This window comes from Erinaceus europaeus, chromosome 1 (genome assembly GCF_950295315.1).
Source record: "Erinaceus europaeus chromosome 1, mEriEur2.1, whole genome shotgun sequence".
Lineage (NCBI taxonomy): Eukaryota > Metazoa > Chordata > Mammalia > Eulipotyphla > Erinaceidae > Erinaceus > Erinaceus europaeus.
This window is the reverse complement of record NC_080162.1, coordinates 193,242,230-193,260,560: the sequence shown is the minus strand read 5'-3', so window position 1 is coordinate 193,260,560 and position 18,331 is coordinate 193,242,230. Positions and strand designations below refer to the sequence as shown.

General features: G+C 40.8%; 1 protein-coding gene across 1 annotated transcript in view; it reads right to left on the bottom strand.

Annotated features, from left to right (window-relative positions):
• CA8 (carbonic anhydrase 8) overlaps window positions 1-18,331 on the bottom strand; it is a 125,130-nt gene that overhangs the window by 25,520 nt on the left and 81,279 nt on the right. The window contains exons 6-8 of the mRNA XM_007526728.3: window positions 17,360-17,408; window positions 15,372-15,484; window positions 360-529 (exon numbers count right to left, since the gene is read on the bottom strand). Coding sequence (XP_007526790.1) covers window positions 395-529; window positions 15,372-15,484; window positions 17,360-17,408 — 297 coding nt within the window. The 3' untranslated portion in view covers window positions 360-394. The remainder of the gene's footprint in view (window positions 1-359; window positions 530-15,371; window positions 15,485-17,359; window positions 17,409-18,331) is intronic.

Genomic DNA, 18,331 nt, shown 5'->3' with positions numbered 1-18,331 from the left:
GTTTCAAGGGAGCAGCACAGTTGAGTACTAAAGAAGTATTTGCACATTACTGCTAACCTCAGAGCAACTTTCCTGACAAGAGTCCTTATCAGGTCACAATTTAGAAATAAAAGTTTTTCTGGTGGGTAAAAATAAAGGAGTTGTAGACTTTTTTTTCAAATGTGACAAGATAAAAACAAAAACAAAACAAACAACAACAACAACAAAACACCTAAATACTTCCTGGGGATTGATAATGAGTCATAATTTATCAAAAGGAAATGCACTCAGATTGCTAAGTCATCAGGACTATAGGAGTGTAACTCTGGCACGGTAAATTTCTGTTAAGCGGGCACCTTGGTTTCTTACTCTGCACATACCCAGATAAAGATGAACTTGCTCTCATTCTCTTTGGTTACTGAAATGCAGCTCTAATGACTCTGTCACTAAGTGGCTGGGTGGGTCTAAAATTGTCTCCCAAAATGCCATCACAGCCTTCCACAAGTTCTGCTCCTTTAACATGTGTCCTCAGTCTTCGGAATTCTTCAATCTGAAATGAAACGTAGTACAAAATATAGATTAATCATTTACCGGACACCAATAGCACTGCAGTTTCAGAAATGACTTGGGAAAATAGGTACAAATTACATTACTTTCAAAGATTAAAATTCAACTTTACAAAAGGTAAAACAGATTTAAATATTTTAGTCCTAAAGTGTTAGGTACAACCTCTGTAAACAAATGAAGACAACAGAAGTAGGGCAATCAAGGTGGCCAGACAGTTTAAGCAGTCTGAGCAACCTGCTTGCTGTTCTGTAACTATAAAAATAATACACTTCTCTTCCAAAGAAGCTTCCCTATCTATATCCAAATAGAAAGAGTAAATATTACAACTTCTAAAAACAAAAACCTCAAGAATGAATTTAAATTAAAAGCTTCATGAATTCTAAAGTTCTTATACATCAATAATAATGAGATCTTATAAATGATAGAAGACAGTTTCTTTCATTGGAAGACTATACTCCTTGTCTACATGGTTGGAGATCATAAGGTCTAATGATACTGTGATTTTCCAGAAGTGTAAGCCCAACTTCCTCCCCCAGCAATATCAACTTTCAATTTTATCCCATTTACTTACAGATCCTCTCCAAGAAGCATAGCACTCTGGAAGGTCTTTTACCATTAGTTTCACTAAAGTTCTCTAATTTACCTATCTGTATCACCCAAGAACCTGTGACCAGGAAGATATGGCCCCTGAGAAGTACTTAAGTGACAAGGATCATTTCCATTCATTAGCTGACTTACCTAGAGGACTCACGATGGTTCTTTCATTTAAATGTCACAGGTACACGACACATGTTACATTGCTTACACAAAAGGAAAAAACTAAGACTAGAAAGAGAAAGAAAGTCCCCAAATTTAAGTCTGACAATTCTAAGGGAAGCTTTCCTTTCCCAGCTCCACAAGCACCTCTAGAAAGGTTTCACATTCCCGTCAGGTCAGTATAATCTATTATTCTATAATACACCAAAATGTGGAGCAGATGTGATTTGAACTGTATCCATCTACTTAAGTTCACCACCTGATAAGTATTAGCAAGTTCTATTTATAAAGGTTCTTCTACAACTTTCATGAAATTCTGCCATTAATATTGTGAAATAAAATTCAAATGATCAACTAATTCAAGGCTCCTGACAAAATTCAAGTAATTCCTAGACTTTAAAGGGCCCATAAAACCATTGAATTATATGCAAATTCTACAGTTGCATTTTTAAAAAAGGTGGGGCCAGGTGATAATGCAGTGAGTTAAGCACATATGGCGTGAAGCACAAGGACTGGTGTAAGGATCCCAATTCGAGCCCTCAGCTCCCCACCTGGGGGGGGGGGGTTTCACAAGCAGTGACACAGGTCTGCAGGGGTCTATCTTTTTCTACCTTTTTCTGTCTTCCCCATCTCTCTCAATTTTTCTCTGTCCTACCCAACAACAACAATAGCAATAATAATAATAATAATAATAATGACAACAAAATGGGAAAAACGGCCACCAGGAACAGTGGATCCATAGTGCAGTCACTGAGCCCCAGTGATAACCCTAGAGGCAAAAAAAAAAAAAAATCCCTGACTCCAAAAAAGCTAACTCTTGAAAGATAATCTTATTTGACTCACTCATAAATGTGTTGAAAAACAGAGCTGAAGAAAAATTAAAAGGTCTTTTAGATTAGAACACAAGCAGAGACCTGAATTCTAAGTTTTTATAGCACTATCTCCAAATAGTTTTTGATTTCCCTAAAAGAGAAATAAAATAGAATCACTGGAAACACAGACATCAGTACTTCTTGGAAGCCTTCCCAATATTCTAATTGTGTACCACGGTTGAGAAATATTTCATTAGATCTAGATATGTCAAGAATATATGGGTTGGGAGTCAGGTGGTAGCACAGCAGGTTAAGCGCACGTGTCACAAAGTGTAAGGACCGGCATAAGGATCTCGTTTCGAGCCCCCAGCTCCCTATCTGCAGGGGATTCATTTCACAGGTGGTGAAGCAGGTCTGCAGGTGTCTTTCACTCCCCTTCTCTTTCTTCCCCTCCTCTCTCCATTTCTCTCAGTCCTATCCAACAATGACGACATCAATAACGACAACAATAAAACAACAAGGGTAACAAAAGGGAATAAATAAGTATTTTTTAAAAGAATCTATGGGTTATTATAAATACATAACTGCCGGGCTAGCATCACTGGAGAGAGAAGTGACCAGGAACTCATGGTGGAGTGGGAATGCAAATCTTTATTCAGGCAGATGCCCCAGAGTTGGGTGTGAGCACAGTGGGTTTAGACCAGGTGGGACTAGCAAAATGGCCGCCTCCCACTATGTATGCCAGCCCTTCTCCAGGTCAGGATGCAGAAGAGAAAGAAAGAGAGAGAGGGAAGAAGAAAAAGCAGAAACAGAAGTGACTTTTATGGGAGAATTCCAGAAGTGGCAAGACAGGACAGAATTGGCTAGGGAAGAGGGTAGAGAAAAGAAAAAGGCATTCTGAGAAGGTGGAAGACTGGCAGGATTAGCAATACCCTAAGGGGATAATGAGGTGGGGATATGTAAATAATACTTGCATGGAAATATAGTGGTTTGTGGGCTCTGCCTAACTCAACCACATCTGTACAATATCTTGACACATAACTCTGTGTGTGTGTGTGTGTGTGTGTGTGTGTGTGTGTGTGTGTGTGTGTGTGTGTGATTACAAGAAATGAATTAGGGGCCAGTGAGTTAGTTTAGTGTTAGAGCAAAGCATGTTCAAGGTCCCAAATTCACCCCTCCCCCCCAGTACTGCATATACCAGAGCTAAGTAACTTTTACTCTTGCATATGAAAAATAAGTAAATCCTTTAATAGTGACAAGAAAAGCAAGAGAATGGGGAAGGACTTGTCTCTCAGCATTTTCTGAAGACAAGGCTAAATGGAAATCCCCTGTAATTATTTGTAAAGTACGGGTTTTAGTTTTTCGAAGGACAAAGTATAAAGGAACCTAGTCACCTAAATTACCCTGTGCTGGTCAAGAAAATTATAAAGGTAAGACAGAGGACTTGGCATCAAAAGGTTGGTTCACAGACTGGCTTGACCCTTTAAGAACTAAATGACCTAAGTACTTTCCATCTAAAAATCTCACTTTTCGTATGTGCACAATGGAAGTGACAGTAATTGTATTCATATGAATGGGCTGAGAAGTTAAAAACATTTCATCAGACAATCTCCAAGCACAGGTCCAAGCACACAGAATGTGTCTGATAAATATTAGCACAACTTCTTTATCAGTCCAACCTTGAGCGTTTTGAAATATTTAACTACAATTTCACTATTGAAAAAAAAAAAAGGCTTAAAATGATAAACCAACTGACTAAGAAAATAAATGGCATCTCTCCTAGTCCTTGCTATTCAAGAGTTCCAACACTGCATGTGCTCCGATGCGGTGGCTGCCCCCAAGAATATATAATTAGGCATGGGGTCACTAATCAGCAGTGTGGGCCACAAACCCTACTGCCACTACATGTTTTCATAAGTACTCCATCTCTTCTGGCTTTGAAGCAGATTTTAAGCTAGGTTGTTTTTATATTTATGTATTCTGAACTGAAGATAACTCTTTCAAGGCCCCTAGGCCTCAGCCTAAAGCACACTCTGTAGAAAAAAAGCTTCTCGAAGAGATGATGTGAGTCCGAACAGTCAATCTCAAATCACTACATTCTTTTCAAGAACTATTTCACAAGAACTGTTTTCCTCTGATCAGAGCAACACTTTGAAGACTTCAAACATCAACAGAGATTGAAGGGAAAACATGTTCTTTCTGAAATGTCATTTTTTTTTTCTGAAGTAACCATCCCTCAGAGCCCTTTAGTCACTTCAAATGGTTTCAGATACACACTGAATTATCTCACACTGAAATGAGAGAGAGAGGAAAATGAGAAGAAGAATATTTCAGGATAAAAATCTTCCAAATAATTCAAATGTTAGGGAAGGATAGAGATTATTTTTAGCACATATTTCTGCAAACGGGATTTCACTGATTTTTTTTTTTCATTTTTATTTATAAAAAGGAAACGCCAACAAAAAAACATAGGAAGAAGGGTACAACTCCACACAGTTCCCACCCCCAGAACTCTGTATCCCATCCCCCTCCCCTGACAGCTTTCCTAGTCTTTATCCCTCTGGGAGTATGGACCCAGGGGCATTATAAGGTGTAGAAGGTGGAAGATCTGGTTTCTGTAATTGCTTCCCTGCTGAGCATGGGCATTGACAGGTTGATCCATACTCCCAGCCTGTCTCTCTCTTTCCCTAGTGGGGCAGGGCTCGGGGGAAGCAGGGCTCCAGGACACATTGGTGGGGTTGTCTGCCCAGGGAAGTCTGGTTGGCATCATGCTAGCATCTGGACCCTGGTGGCTGAAGAAAGAGTTAACATATAAAGCCAAACAAACTGTTGGCTAATCATGAACCTAAAGGCTGGAATAGTGAAGATGAAGATTTGGGGTCTCCATTTTGTAGATAGTTAGTAGGCCTATTTTAGTTATATTACAAAGGGCCCATGACTATACTAATTTCTTTTTTTTTTCTTGAGCCTGACATCTGATATGCAGGTGGACACAAGTTATTGTCTGGGGAGATGATGTCATGGCTGGAAAAGGGACCAGAAATCTGGATCAGGGAAGAGAATAGCTCCCTGATATGGGAAAGGGGTATAAATATTGTTGACTATAAATCCCATTGATTTGATTTCATTGATTTTTTTAACGCTCCTCTAGCTAAGCATGTGGCATCTTTTCCTTTCTCTTAAGATTTACTAAGAGTAAAAGAACAGAGCACTTCTCCCACATATGAAGTGTGAGGAATCAAACCTGGGGCATTAAGTAAACAAAGCATATGCTCGACCCACTGAACCACCTCCCCCAAACACTTATTCAACAATCCAAGCACAAATTATAGTCTTCTGAATGTAGAATGACTGGAGAGCCACTGTTCTCTGAATGAGGCTGTATTCTACTGGGTCTAAGACCTTTACTACAGCCTTTTCTGAGTCATGAAACTTCAGCTTTAAAACTGAAAGAGGCTGAGAAGATAGTTCACTGGATAGGGTAGATTCAGGCCCCAACACCACAGGGTAGGTGCTATGACCATGGAGAAATGCTGTGCTCTTTCTCCCTGACCTCTGAACCCTGACCCCCTTGAGTGTATCTGAGTGAAGAGTGGTCCATAGTGGTTAAACACTGATAACATGTACACACTAAAGTTGTTGTTTTCTTTTGTTTTGTTTTGTCATCACCAAAGATGACTTTTGCAGAGAGAGAGAGATGTTGGGAAATTATGAGGATGTGGTTAAGCCTGGCAGGACTTGAGGGTAGAAAGAAGACGGATCAAAGGAATGGAATGGGTGGGGATCTTTCAGGCAAAACAATGATTATGTAGATAATAAGGGAGCAGGCCATAGTATCAGGAATGCAGGGTGCTTTGTGAGGCAGGGAGTCTGATAAGACAAGACAAATCTTGGGGAGTTGTGTCCATGCTTGCTCGACCTCTCAGTAGAGAGAGAGAGAGACTGACAGGATGGACGTCCCTCAAGTCAAGCCCTGCCAAGCTCAACCACATCCTCACAAATTCCAGACAGAGAGAGAGAGAGAGAGAGACGAAGAGAGATAGAAAGAACAAGAGAGCGAGTGAGAGAGAGAGAGATATGGGCCTAGATCTCTAACAGATTTGTCTCTCCACCATCACTGGTCATCTCCATCAGGAACATCATCATAAACCCTCTTGTGGGCCTCTACAGGACCTTGCCTTCAATGTGGAACAACAATGGTGAGGACTGCCCCACTCTCCAAAGGGAGGGTGGGTCAACATACTCCGCCACTCCAGGAGATTGGTCCTGAAATGAGTGCAGCCTAGAATGTTCCCAGCTGTAACCATCAAATGCGAGCTCAGACTGACAAGGATGCAGAATTACACAGGTTCTTGTACTGAATTTGAGTAGACATGGGCCCTAGGTCAGATCGATGGGATTTACAGTTAATGGTATTTATATACTTTTCTCATATTTGGGAGCTACTCTCTGCCCTGATCTACCTTACCAGTCCTATTCTTGAGTCTGACACTATCTTCCCAGACAATACTTCTGGCCCACCTGCATGTTAGCTGTGGGGGTTCAGGCAAAAATTAGGAAAGTCATGGCCCCCTTGGGATATACCAAAAATAGATTCCCTGGCTTCTTCCCATATGAAGACCCTTAGTTCTATCTTCTCTGTTCTTATCTTTAGGTTCTTGATTATTAAACAATTTATCCTGCTTTATATCTTATCTCTTTTCAGCCATCAAGTTGCAAAGACTACCATGACATCAACCTGACTTCCCAGGGCAGATAACCTCAACAATGTGTCCTCGAATCCCCCAGAGTCCTGCCCCACCAGGGAAAGATAGAAACTGGCTATGGTTATGATTGGCCTGTTAATGACAGTAGAGAACCAGCTACAGAAGCCAGACCTTCTACTTTCTGCACCCCATTAAGAAATTTGGTCCACACTCCCAGAAAGATAAAGAATAGAGAACCTTCCAATGGAAGGGATGGGATACAGCACCCTGGTGATGGGAGTTATAGGAAATTCTACCCCTGTTACCCTACAATCTTGTTAATCATTAATAAATTGCTAATAAAAAGGAATAAAATAAATGAAAATACAAAATAATCTCAACGACTTCTACAGATTATATGTTAAAATGGCATGTTAGGGGAGTCGGGCAGTAGCTCAGTGGGTTGAGCGTACATGGTGCAAAGCGCAAGGACCGGCTAAGGATCCAGGTTCAAGCCCCTGGCTCTCTACCTGCAGGGGAGTCACTTCAAAGGCAGTGAAGTAGGTCTGCAGGTGTCTTGCTCTCCCCCTCTCTGTCTTCTGCTCCTCTCTCCATTTCTCTCTATCCTATCTAACAACGACGACAACAATAACAACAATAACTACAACAACAATGAAAAACAAGGACAACAAAAGGGAAAATAGAATGAAGTGGTTATGTAAATAGAATAGTGTTAATTAAGCAGGGGGGATTTAAACCAAAGGAAACAGAAGGGGTTTTTAAAAGCATACCAACAGGTGGGCACCCTCTCCAACCTTACCTCAGCCACTAACCTAGTACACTAACAGAATGCATCTCCAAAGGATTTCTCTTTCTTCCAGTCTTCATTTCTCTGCAGACATTTCTCCCCATTGTCAATGTGATACCACACCTTTTACTTCATTTTCAAGTTTCTGTGACCACATGGCCAAGTACCATTCAGATGTTTTTCCTACGTAACACCACAAGATGATGTGCATGCCCTACCAGGACTCTGCACATGAGTTTTTTAAATGTGAACCTGTTTACCTTTCCACCTAGATGGTGAACTCCTTGTGTATAGGGCTCCATCTTACTGGTCCTTTACTTAGATGTCTGGCACATATCAAATGTCAAAGAAAGCAACGCACAAACTTTTTAATAATTTATTCAGATTTGAGACTGATCTGAATAAATTATTCAGGGATGTCTGATCATTTCTCTAAGTCAGTCACTGAATAAAAGCAACTGTACTACCTAGGCCGACTCAGGTTGCAGGCACTAAATCTGATAGAGACTGAGCAACCTCCCACAAGCATGCCTTCACATGTTCACCTGCTAATCTGAGAACTTCTCCCCTGTTTGGGAAATAGACGTCAAGGAGAGGAAGTGACCTGGAGTAACCAGATGACAAGTGGAGGTAACTAAATCCCATGGGATCCTACCAGTTTAAAAGATTTTTCCCACACCTACGGATATCTAATCTTTGATAAGGGGGCCCAAAGTATTAAATGGAAGAAGGAGGCTCTCTTCAATAAATGGTGCTGGGAAAACTGGGTTGTAACATGCAGAAGAATGGAACTGAACCACCTTATCTCACCAGAAACAAAAAATCAACTTCAAATGGATCAAGGACCTGTATGTTAGACCTGAAACTATCAAATACCTAGAGGAAAACATTGGTGGAACACTTTCCCACCTAAACCTCAAGAGTATCTTTGATGAAACAGACCCAATTGCAAGGAAGACTAAAGCAGAAACAAATCAATGGGACTACATCAAATTGAAAAGCTTCTGCACAGCCAAAGAAACTATCAAACAAAGAGACCCCTCACAGAATGGGAGAAGATCTTCACATGCCATACATCAGACAAGAGACTAAACACCAAAATATACAAAGAGCTCAGCAAACTTGGCACCAAAAAGCAAATGACCCCATCAAAAAATGGACAGAGGATATGAACAGAACATTCACTTCAGAGGAAATCAAAAAGGCTAACAAACATATGAAAAACTGCTCCAGGTCACTGATTGTCAGAGAAATGGAAATTAAGACAACACCAAGATACCACCTCACTCCTGTGAGAATGGCATACATCAAAAAGGACAGCAGCAACAAATGCTGGAGAGGCTGTGGGGAGAGAGGAACCCTTCTGCACTGCTGGTGGGAATGTAAATTGGTCCAGCCTCTGTGGAGAGCAGTCTAGAGAGCTCTCACAAGGCTAGACATAGACCTTCCATATGATCCTGTAATTCCTCTCCTGGGATTATACCCCAAGGATTCCATAACACCCAACCAAAAAGAGGTGTGTACTCCTATGTTCATAGCAGCACAATTCATAATAGCTAAAACCTGGAAGGAACCCAGGTGCCCAACAGCAGATGAGTGGCTGAGAAAGTTGTGGTATATATACACAATGGAATACTATGCAGTTATTAAGAATAATGAGCCCACCTTATCTGACCCATCTTGGATGGAGCTAGAAATTATGTTAAGTGAGCTAAGTCAGAAAGATAAAGATGAGTATGGGATGATCCCACTCATCAACAGAAGTTGAGAAAGAAGAACAGAAAGGGAAACTAAAAGCAGGATCTGATTAAATCTAGAGTAGGGCACCAAAGTAAAAACCCTGTGAAGGGGAGGGTGGACATTCGGCTTCCGGGGCAGCAGGGGGTGGGGAGGGTACAGGAGGGGGTAAAGAATGGGACAGTCTTTTGGTGGTGGGAATGTTGTTTATGTACACTCCTATTAAAGTGTAGTCATATAAATCACTGTTCAATTAATATGAGAGGGGAAAATTGATCATATGACTAGAACTTTTTAAAACACAGACTGAGTCTTTTTAATACACAGGCTGAGTCTTTGATATGTTAACTCTCTCAAAAGCCTAGACCAGGGAAAACAGAAGCAACCAGTAGCACAGCTATATACAAGATGCTGGGTATTATACAGCAAACCCTAACAAAGGGACTTTTCAAAGTTAACCCAATTACCAAATAATGTGATGATGACAATAACTATCCATTGTCTTCTTGAACCCTAAGACAGCAGGAACCTCACATTTCCACTATAGAGCCTATATTTCCCCCAGTCCTGGAACCTTAGGGTGGGGCCCACTTTCCTGCATGCTTCTCTCAATTCAAATCAAATAATATTGCATACGCAGATCACAACCTAATCAGCGTAACGAGTGCCACCCCAGCATGCTTCACTTCAGACTGTGTCCAGAGACTTCAGGTGTGGAATGACAACCCTTTAGCTTCATCACTTGGGTGGGACCTTTCCTTTCATAGTATTCTCTAATTCCGTTCCAGGTGGTCCACTCCCCAATAAAGTCCCCAAACCTAATATAGTCCAGATCCCCTGAGATAGAGCATATGTTCACACGTGCCCATAAACCAGGGAAAATATATATACCTGAAAGCAGACGGACACAAGAGTCTGCAGGGAATACCCCCCAACACTTGATCAGCACTATTCCAGCCTTTAGGTCCATGATTGTTGAACAATTTGTTTGGCTTTGTATGTTAACTCTCTTTTCAGCTACCAGGTTCCGGATGCCAGCATGATGCCGACCAGACTTCCCTGGACTGACAACCCCACCAATGTGTCCATTTCCCCAGAGACCCGCCCTACTAGGGAAAGAGAGAGGCAGACTGGGAGTATGGATCGACCAGTCAACGCCCATGTTCAGCGGGGAAGCAATTACAGAAGCCAGACCTTCCACCTTCTACAACCCACAATGACCCTGGGTCCATACTCCAAGAGGGACAGAGAATGGGAAAGCTATCAGGGGAGGAGATGGGATATGGAGATTAGGTTGTGGGAATTGTGTGGAGCTGTACCCCTCTTATCCTATGGTTTTGTTAATGTCTCCTTTCTTAAATAAATAAAATAAAATAAAAACTGGAAAAAAAAAAGATTTGTCTTCTAAAGAAAGGTTAACCCTCAAGAGAATGTCACAATAGACTGCCTTTTTAAAGCTTCTTTACCCAGTTCTTCTTTCTTCTTCATTCATACTCTTGGGCATTTCACTGCTACAGTTTTTTAATATACCAATGGGCCATAAATCTATAAACTTACACTCAGTCTATGAAGGTCTTGACATACGCTTCTAGTAGTCTGAAAAAAAAAAAAAACAGCTCCCTCTAGTCGGGAACACAAAAAAATAAAGCATAGAGACAGAAACACTTTCTAATTGAGATATTTCTTTCTGTATTTCTCATGTAGAAAGAAGATCATAGGAGTCAGGTGGTAGGGCAGCGGGTTAAGCGCACGTGGCGTGAAGCACAAGAACCAGCACAAAGGATCCTGGTTCAAGCCCCCAGCTCCCCACCTACAGGGGGGTCGCTTCACAGGCAGTGAAGCAGGTCTGCAGGTGTCTTTCTCTCCCCCTCTGTCTTCCTCTCCTCTCTCCATTTCTCTCTGTCCTATCCAACAATGACGACAACAATAATAACAACAATAAAACAACAAGGGCAACTAAAGGGAATAAATAAATAAATAAATATTAAAAAAAAGATCACAAAGAAATTACAACATTGAAATGGGCAAGAGTTGATAGGGGGCAATGGTTAAGCACCAGCATCAGTATCACACAGAACTAAACTGGATCTAAAACTCTACCATCTTCCTTTCAGTCTGTGTGACTCAAGCAAAAGTTCCTTGATTATTTTTTTTCCTTTTGCCATCAGGGTGGTACTATGAATCCACTGTTCCCAGAGGTTGTTGATCAGTTTGGACAGAGTGATACTGAGAAAGGAGGGGAAGATAAAGACAGAGAGAAAGACACCTGCTGACCTGCTTCATAGCTGACAAAATGAAGCATTCCTTCTGCAGGTGGGGAGCAGGGGCTTGAACCCAGGTCCTTGCACATGGTAATATGTGCACTTGAAGGGGTGCACCACCACCCAGCCCCCCTAAAAGTTTCTTCATTTTGACAAGCATCAATTTCATCCTCAGAAAACTGGAATGATGGGCCAGCAACTGTGGGGGAAGGGGCCACTGTCTGGGAAGTGCAGGTCGTTATTTACATGAGTCTGAAAGGGTTGACCCGAGTTCTCTCCCTCCTAAGGGGAAGAGATGTCAGGCAGGTCCCTCCTGACCTCATAAACATATGACGAATGGACTTTTCTGGGTGGGGCACTTTCCAGTACATGCTCCCCTATCCCTTTTGAACAAAGATCATGTACGGCCAACTTGAAACCCACCACAAATATCCTGGCTTTGCTCAAACTGTTCCCTTCTCCCCCTACCCTGAGGTGCTTACAATTTACCCTGAGAGAAAAATACCTGCCTATGAATTGTGAGCTCATGACCAGACCTTATATGGTAACTGTCCAGTTGTGATCAAATACTTTGTAGGTCAAGATGTAACTATTCATTGTGTGTGGGTTAATGATTACCTCAATCTTCTCTCTGAACTATGGGTATATCTACTTGCTTGTATCCCTTAATAAATGAGTCATCCTAAGAGACTTCTCCCGGAGCTGACTGGTCGTGTGTTTCCTTCCTTTCCGTGCATGTCACCCTCGTCACCAGGGACCCCCTCCCCAGGACCCCCAGGAGCCACCCCAGTCTCCGCCTCCAGTGAACAGGGAGGCAGAGAGCCCTGGGACAACCTGCAAGCAACATAGCTCATCTGAACAGTGCCCTTTCTTCCATATTTGGGATTCAGGTTTGAGCCCTGGTCCTACCACAATGGAGGGAGCTGTGATATTTATTCCACTCTCTGTTTCTCTCTGTTTCTCTCACTCGGTCTATTTGAAAAAGTCATATAGAGCTGCGGTGCCCCATCAAGAACGCCAGGGAGCCTGTCAGAGTCATCTCCTCTGGACCTGCATTCAGACTTCAAGGAAGCTGGGCAGGAGGATGAGAATGGGATGACACATTCTCCCCACATTATTGTTACAAATAATTATACTGTCATAATTGATTACAAATAATTATACTGTCATAATTGATTAATAACACTTTGGCAGTGCCTGGTGGGAATGGAGAGTCAGAAGCACCCCCTCTCCCTTACACAGGGGCATATTTGAAAGTTACATTATGAAAGTGAGGAAGGTGGGTCAACATAGACGGACAAAAGAAGTCATGTTATGACCTGCCCCTCAAAGAAAGAATGCAGAGATTGAGGCCTCCCAGGTACAAGTTGATGTATTGAAACAAAGAAAGATTAACAGTTAAACTGTACCAGACCTAGATGAGCAGTGGTCCACGACTAGGCAAAGATCCATATGCCCCCCATAGAAGATTAATGATAGAAATAACCCTCAGCAAAAGTCAAAAACAATTCTGGGTATGACCTCCCCTGAGAACAGGGTGATACTAAGTATTGTACCATTCTTTATAGTAAAAGGGGAGTAACATGTAGCCTGCCAAAGCCACAAGACTATGATGCTTACTGCTACTTCCTTATGAGCTAGTTGTTTAGGCAACCTGAATGTAACCTGAAAAAAGTATAAAAGCTAATGCAGTTTCACTATTAAAGTGAGTCCAGATTCACCCTCCAATAGAGTGTGGTGTCTATCTGTTCTCCCTCGCGCCGACTCCTGACCCACCAGGGAGGTGGCCTTCGAGACCCCTGACTCTCCTGCTGCTCATCCGCTGTGGTGGTCCACGCATAGAGTCAGTGACCAAATAAATAAATAAATAAATAAATAACAATGTATTATGAGATTGGTTGCTGCTTTTGGTAGCATCTCCCACTTTGCCTATAAAGTTTTTGTTGTCTCCTAAATCTTAATAACATTTAAAGAAAAAAAATCACTTGCTATTTCTCTTTAACTGCTGACCCTAAATCCCTCCTTTCCTTCCTCATAAATCTGAAAGTCTATAGTCTATATTTATGCTTGTTCTCCCGTTTTGGGCTCAACATCCAATCAAAAGTTCTTTCTTAGGTTAATGACCTGATTAGCAATTTTAGTTTTCGTTGATACATTTTGTTTGCAATGCTGAGTGAATCTGAAAAGAAATGAGGGCTTTTTCAATTCCCTTAATACTTGGATTCAAATATCATATTTTTTCTACTGACTCCACCACACTTATTCCCGATACTTTTTAGGACTGATTCCCTGGACCTCCTGGTCTGGGCTGGATTTTTTCTTACGTATTTCAATGTCTTAACTGTCACAGCCAAAATAACTGTTTTGTCATTTGCCTCCCTAATTTTATGTGAACTTTTTTGTTCTTTTTTTTTTTTAATAATTTTTATTTACCTTGGGTAGAGACAGAGAGAAATTGAGAGGAAAGGGAGAGCTAGAGAGGGCCAGAGAAATATTTTCAGCACTACGTCACTGCTCATGAAACTTTCCCCCTGCAAGAGGGGGTTGGGGGCTGAAGACCCTGTCCTTGTACACTGTAATGTGTGCGCTCAACCAGGTGTGCCACCACCCAGCACCTCTGTGTAGACTTATTTTTTTTATTATTTATAAAAAGGAAACACAAAACCATAGGATAAGAGGGGTACAACTCCATACAATTCCCACCACCAGAACTCCGTATCCCATCCCCTCCCCTGATAGTTTCCCTATTCTTTATCCCTCTGGGAATATGGACCCAGGGACATTATGGGGTGCAGAATGTGGAAGGTCTGGCTTCTGTAACTGCTTCTTCAATGAACATGGGCATTGTCAGGTCAACCCATACTCCCAGGCTGTCTCTCTCTCCCTAGTGGGATCAGGCTCTGGGGAAGAAAAACTGTTTTACAAAGCTCAAAATATTTAGCAGAAATAATCAGCACTACACTTTACTTCCAAGATGCCTCTCCTTTCCATTCCTAGGCAAACAAACCCACATTAATAAGTAAGCAGATTAATCAAAAGTCTTACTATCTCAGTGACTCGTATTGACTCTGTAAGAAGCTGCCTTGCAAGGAGTTGCTTCACAGGCAGTGAAGCAGGTCTGCAGGTATCTATCTTTCTCTCCCCCCGTCTTCCCCTTCTCTCTCGATTTGTCTGTCTTATCCAACAACAATGACAGCAATAGCAACAACAATAATAATGACAACAACAAAAAACAACAAGGGCATCAAAAGGAGAAAAATACCCTTCAAGAGCAATGGATTCACAGTGCATGCACCGAGCCCCAGTGATAATCCTGGAGGCAAAAAAACTAAAAACACAGATCATGGGGGCTGGGCCGTAGTGCATCTGGTTGAACACACATGTTACAGTGCTCAAGGACCCAGGTTCAAGTCCCCAGTCCCCAACTGCAGGATGACTCTCTGTCTCACTTACTCTTTACCTCCCCATTCCCTCTGGGTTTCTAGTTGTCTCTATCCAATAAATAGAGGTAATAATAAATAAATAAATAAATAAATAAATAAATAAATAAATAAATAAAAATACAGATCAGGAGTGATAGCTGTATTTCATTCGTCCTTAGTATTTCCATTGCTTTCACTGGTTTACAACATTTAACTTTCATCAGAAAAGATATGGCTGATCTAACAAGATCTAAAACATCAGACAGGCATTTCCCTTTTACAGAAACAATATTTAACCTACAACTCAGAACTTCATGCTGGAAGTTCAAAAATACCACACTCACCTGGAGCTGAGATATGGTTAAGGGGTACCGGAACAGTATCCAGGTAACACCTTCGCTGCAAGGTGGGATAGTGAGGGAACCTTCGTAGACCCAGTAATCCCTCAGCAGAGGGTCTGTGCATGCAAGTGAACATGCCATTAAAAAGACAAGTTAATGAACAATAATTTGGAATGTTCTAACAATCATGTTCTTTAAAATCACACTCTCCAACTAACAGTTCTCAGACTGTCATTTAAAAACTAGAGCCATTCCTGTTTCAAATTTTAACAATGCATTTTATTTATCTTGGCACATCGAAAATAGTATCACTTCCTCATGTAATCAGCAAAGAGTAAAGAGTTTTGTTAGTCACCCATGTATCCTTAAACTAACAATCATGGGGGAAATATAGCAAAATTATCATTTATTATAACTTTTATCAGTAGATCACTATACACACACTCATCAAAATAATTACATAAGGAAAGGCATAGGATGCTTCGATTTTTTTTACTTTATTGGAATATTTCATCTAAAATCTATTATGTGTTATTTACCACATGTGAAACACTATTCAAAGCATTTTATATTAATGCAGCTGACTATCACAATAAAACTACAATACAGATGTTATGATTAGCCTCACTTTTCAGATAAAGAAACTCGATCACAGAGGGTTATGTTATTTGCCCAAGATCACTCCACTAATACATGGCAGAGACGGTATTCAAACTCAAGAAGTCTGGCTTCAAGGTCTCTGTTTTCAAGCATCCTGAGCTAGTTATTTCTTTTCGTTTCTTCAGAAGAAAAAAAAAGGATCAAAAATCACATTGTGGTAAGACAAAACAAACCACTCTAACAACATATTTTAGCTCTGCATTAGAGAAATTTATGACTGAGTGTGACGGATAAAAACTCATGATATGGGAGCCAGGCAGTAGCACAGAGGGTTAATCGCAGGTGGCGCGAACCACAAGGACTGGTGGAAAGATCCCAGTTTGAGGCCCCGGCTCCCCACCTGAAGGGGAGTCGCTTCACAGGTGGTGAAGTAGGTCTGCAGGTGTCTATCTTTCTCTCCCCCTCTCTGTTTTCCCTTCCTCTCTCCATTTCTCTCTGTCCTATCTAACAACGACAACATCGACATCGATGACAACAACAACTACAACAATTTTAAAAAAAAAGGGCAACAAAGGGAAAATAAATATATAAAAAATTTACCTCTGTCCTGATTCAAAATAAACAAATATTTTTTAAAAAATTCATTATATAGCCAAAAAACTGACTTATGGTGATGGAATTAAATGCAAAAAGTAGAAGACACAATGTCTCTCTACATTTGATTTTGTTTTAAATACCAATGGAAGCACATATTTGGGGAGCAAAATGTAAAATCCTAGTGTTTGTACGAAACCGTTTTTAACTACAAATTATATTCTGAGTGTTTTCTGCACAATAGTTCTTACCTGTTCAGTCACACCTAAATAATTGGAATAACATCTATAACTGCATAGAGGCTGTCATGTAAAATAATACATAGAGCATATTTCAGTCTACAGAGAAATAACTTCATCCGTCTATCTTAGAAGTATGGCAATGTTTGGTTATTATTATTGGGCTTACGAAAAGGTAGCAATTTTTACAAAGGATAACCTTAAGAAAACTCTTTACTGGTTAATAGAACCAGTACCAAAATGTTTTCTGCTTGCTTTCTTGCTTTACCAGAAAGCTGTTTAGCTCTCATTTCTGGTGGTAGCTGGGATTGAACCTGGGGCCTCAGAGTCTTATGCATGGAAGTTATCTTATGCATAACCATTATGCTATCTCCCTGCTCCCAAAGTATTTATTTCAAAAGATTGATGCCAATGCCCAAAGCCATCAGAAACCGATCCTACTACAGAGGATATAAGTAGTAAATCTTATTAACTAATAATAAGTAACTGTACTTATTCTGAGGGAAACAGCTCCATCATGTTCAGTTAAGTTTATGCACTGCAATGAATGTTGCTTACCTGGCAACAAAGTATTAGGATTAAAGCAGGGTATTGTTTTGGATTTTCCCTGAAAAAAGAAAGTAATGAACTCCATAAAAATTCTCAATTTTAGAAGAGAAAAATCTTATCAATAGTCCAGGCTGACGTCATTTTTAAGTAGTCTAACCAACCTGCCTAAGTTTGTAAAGTAAGAACAGCAACAGCGTTTGCTTCCAGCAAGACGAGAATCTGCTCTGAGAGTTTATTTTCTTTGCTACCACAATTCAAAAGTCCCTGTATTTCCAGGTGTGAGACTTTGCAGTTCTATGTCTAGTGTCAACCTGTCCCATACCAGGACATTCATACGTGAGAACTGGGCCCTGATATAAAACGGCCAAACGGACTCAGTGAATTCCTTTTCAATTACTTTACTCCGGCTCCTTGGGTCTTTTCCCCCTGACCTTCTTGGCATTACAACCCACCTCCCAACTTTTCAATTAGTTTCAATTGAATTTGGTAACTCCCTTGTACAATCACTTCTAGATGTTCTCCTTCTCCTTCCCCAGAGAAGGAGATTCGACACTCAAAAGAAAGTGTATCGTTTTTGAAGAACTTTTCTCATAGTGGATTTAAATTTCAAGGAAAGTATTTGTGCCCTTGATAAGTGATTCACATTCACAAACACTCTGCTACCTGAATTTGAATTTCTCAGACTTGGAGGTAGACAGACCTCTCATACAGTTCAATATCTCTTAAAATATTACTTTTTAAAAATTGTACTAGTGGTTTAATAATGATTGACAATATTGTGGGATAAGAGGGGTACAATTTCTTTTTTTTATAGAAAGGAAACACTGACAAAAAAATCATAGGATAAGAGGGGTGCAACTCCATACAATTCCCACCACCAGAACTCTGTATCCCATCCCCTCCCCTGATAGCTTTCCTATTCTTTAACAGAGGGGTACAATTTCATATAATTCCCACCATCAAAGTTCCACATCCCATCCC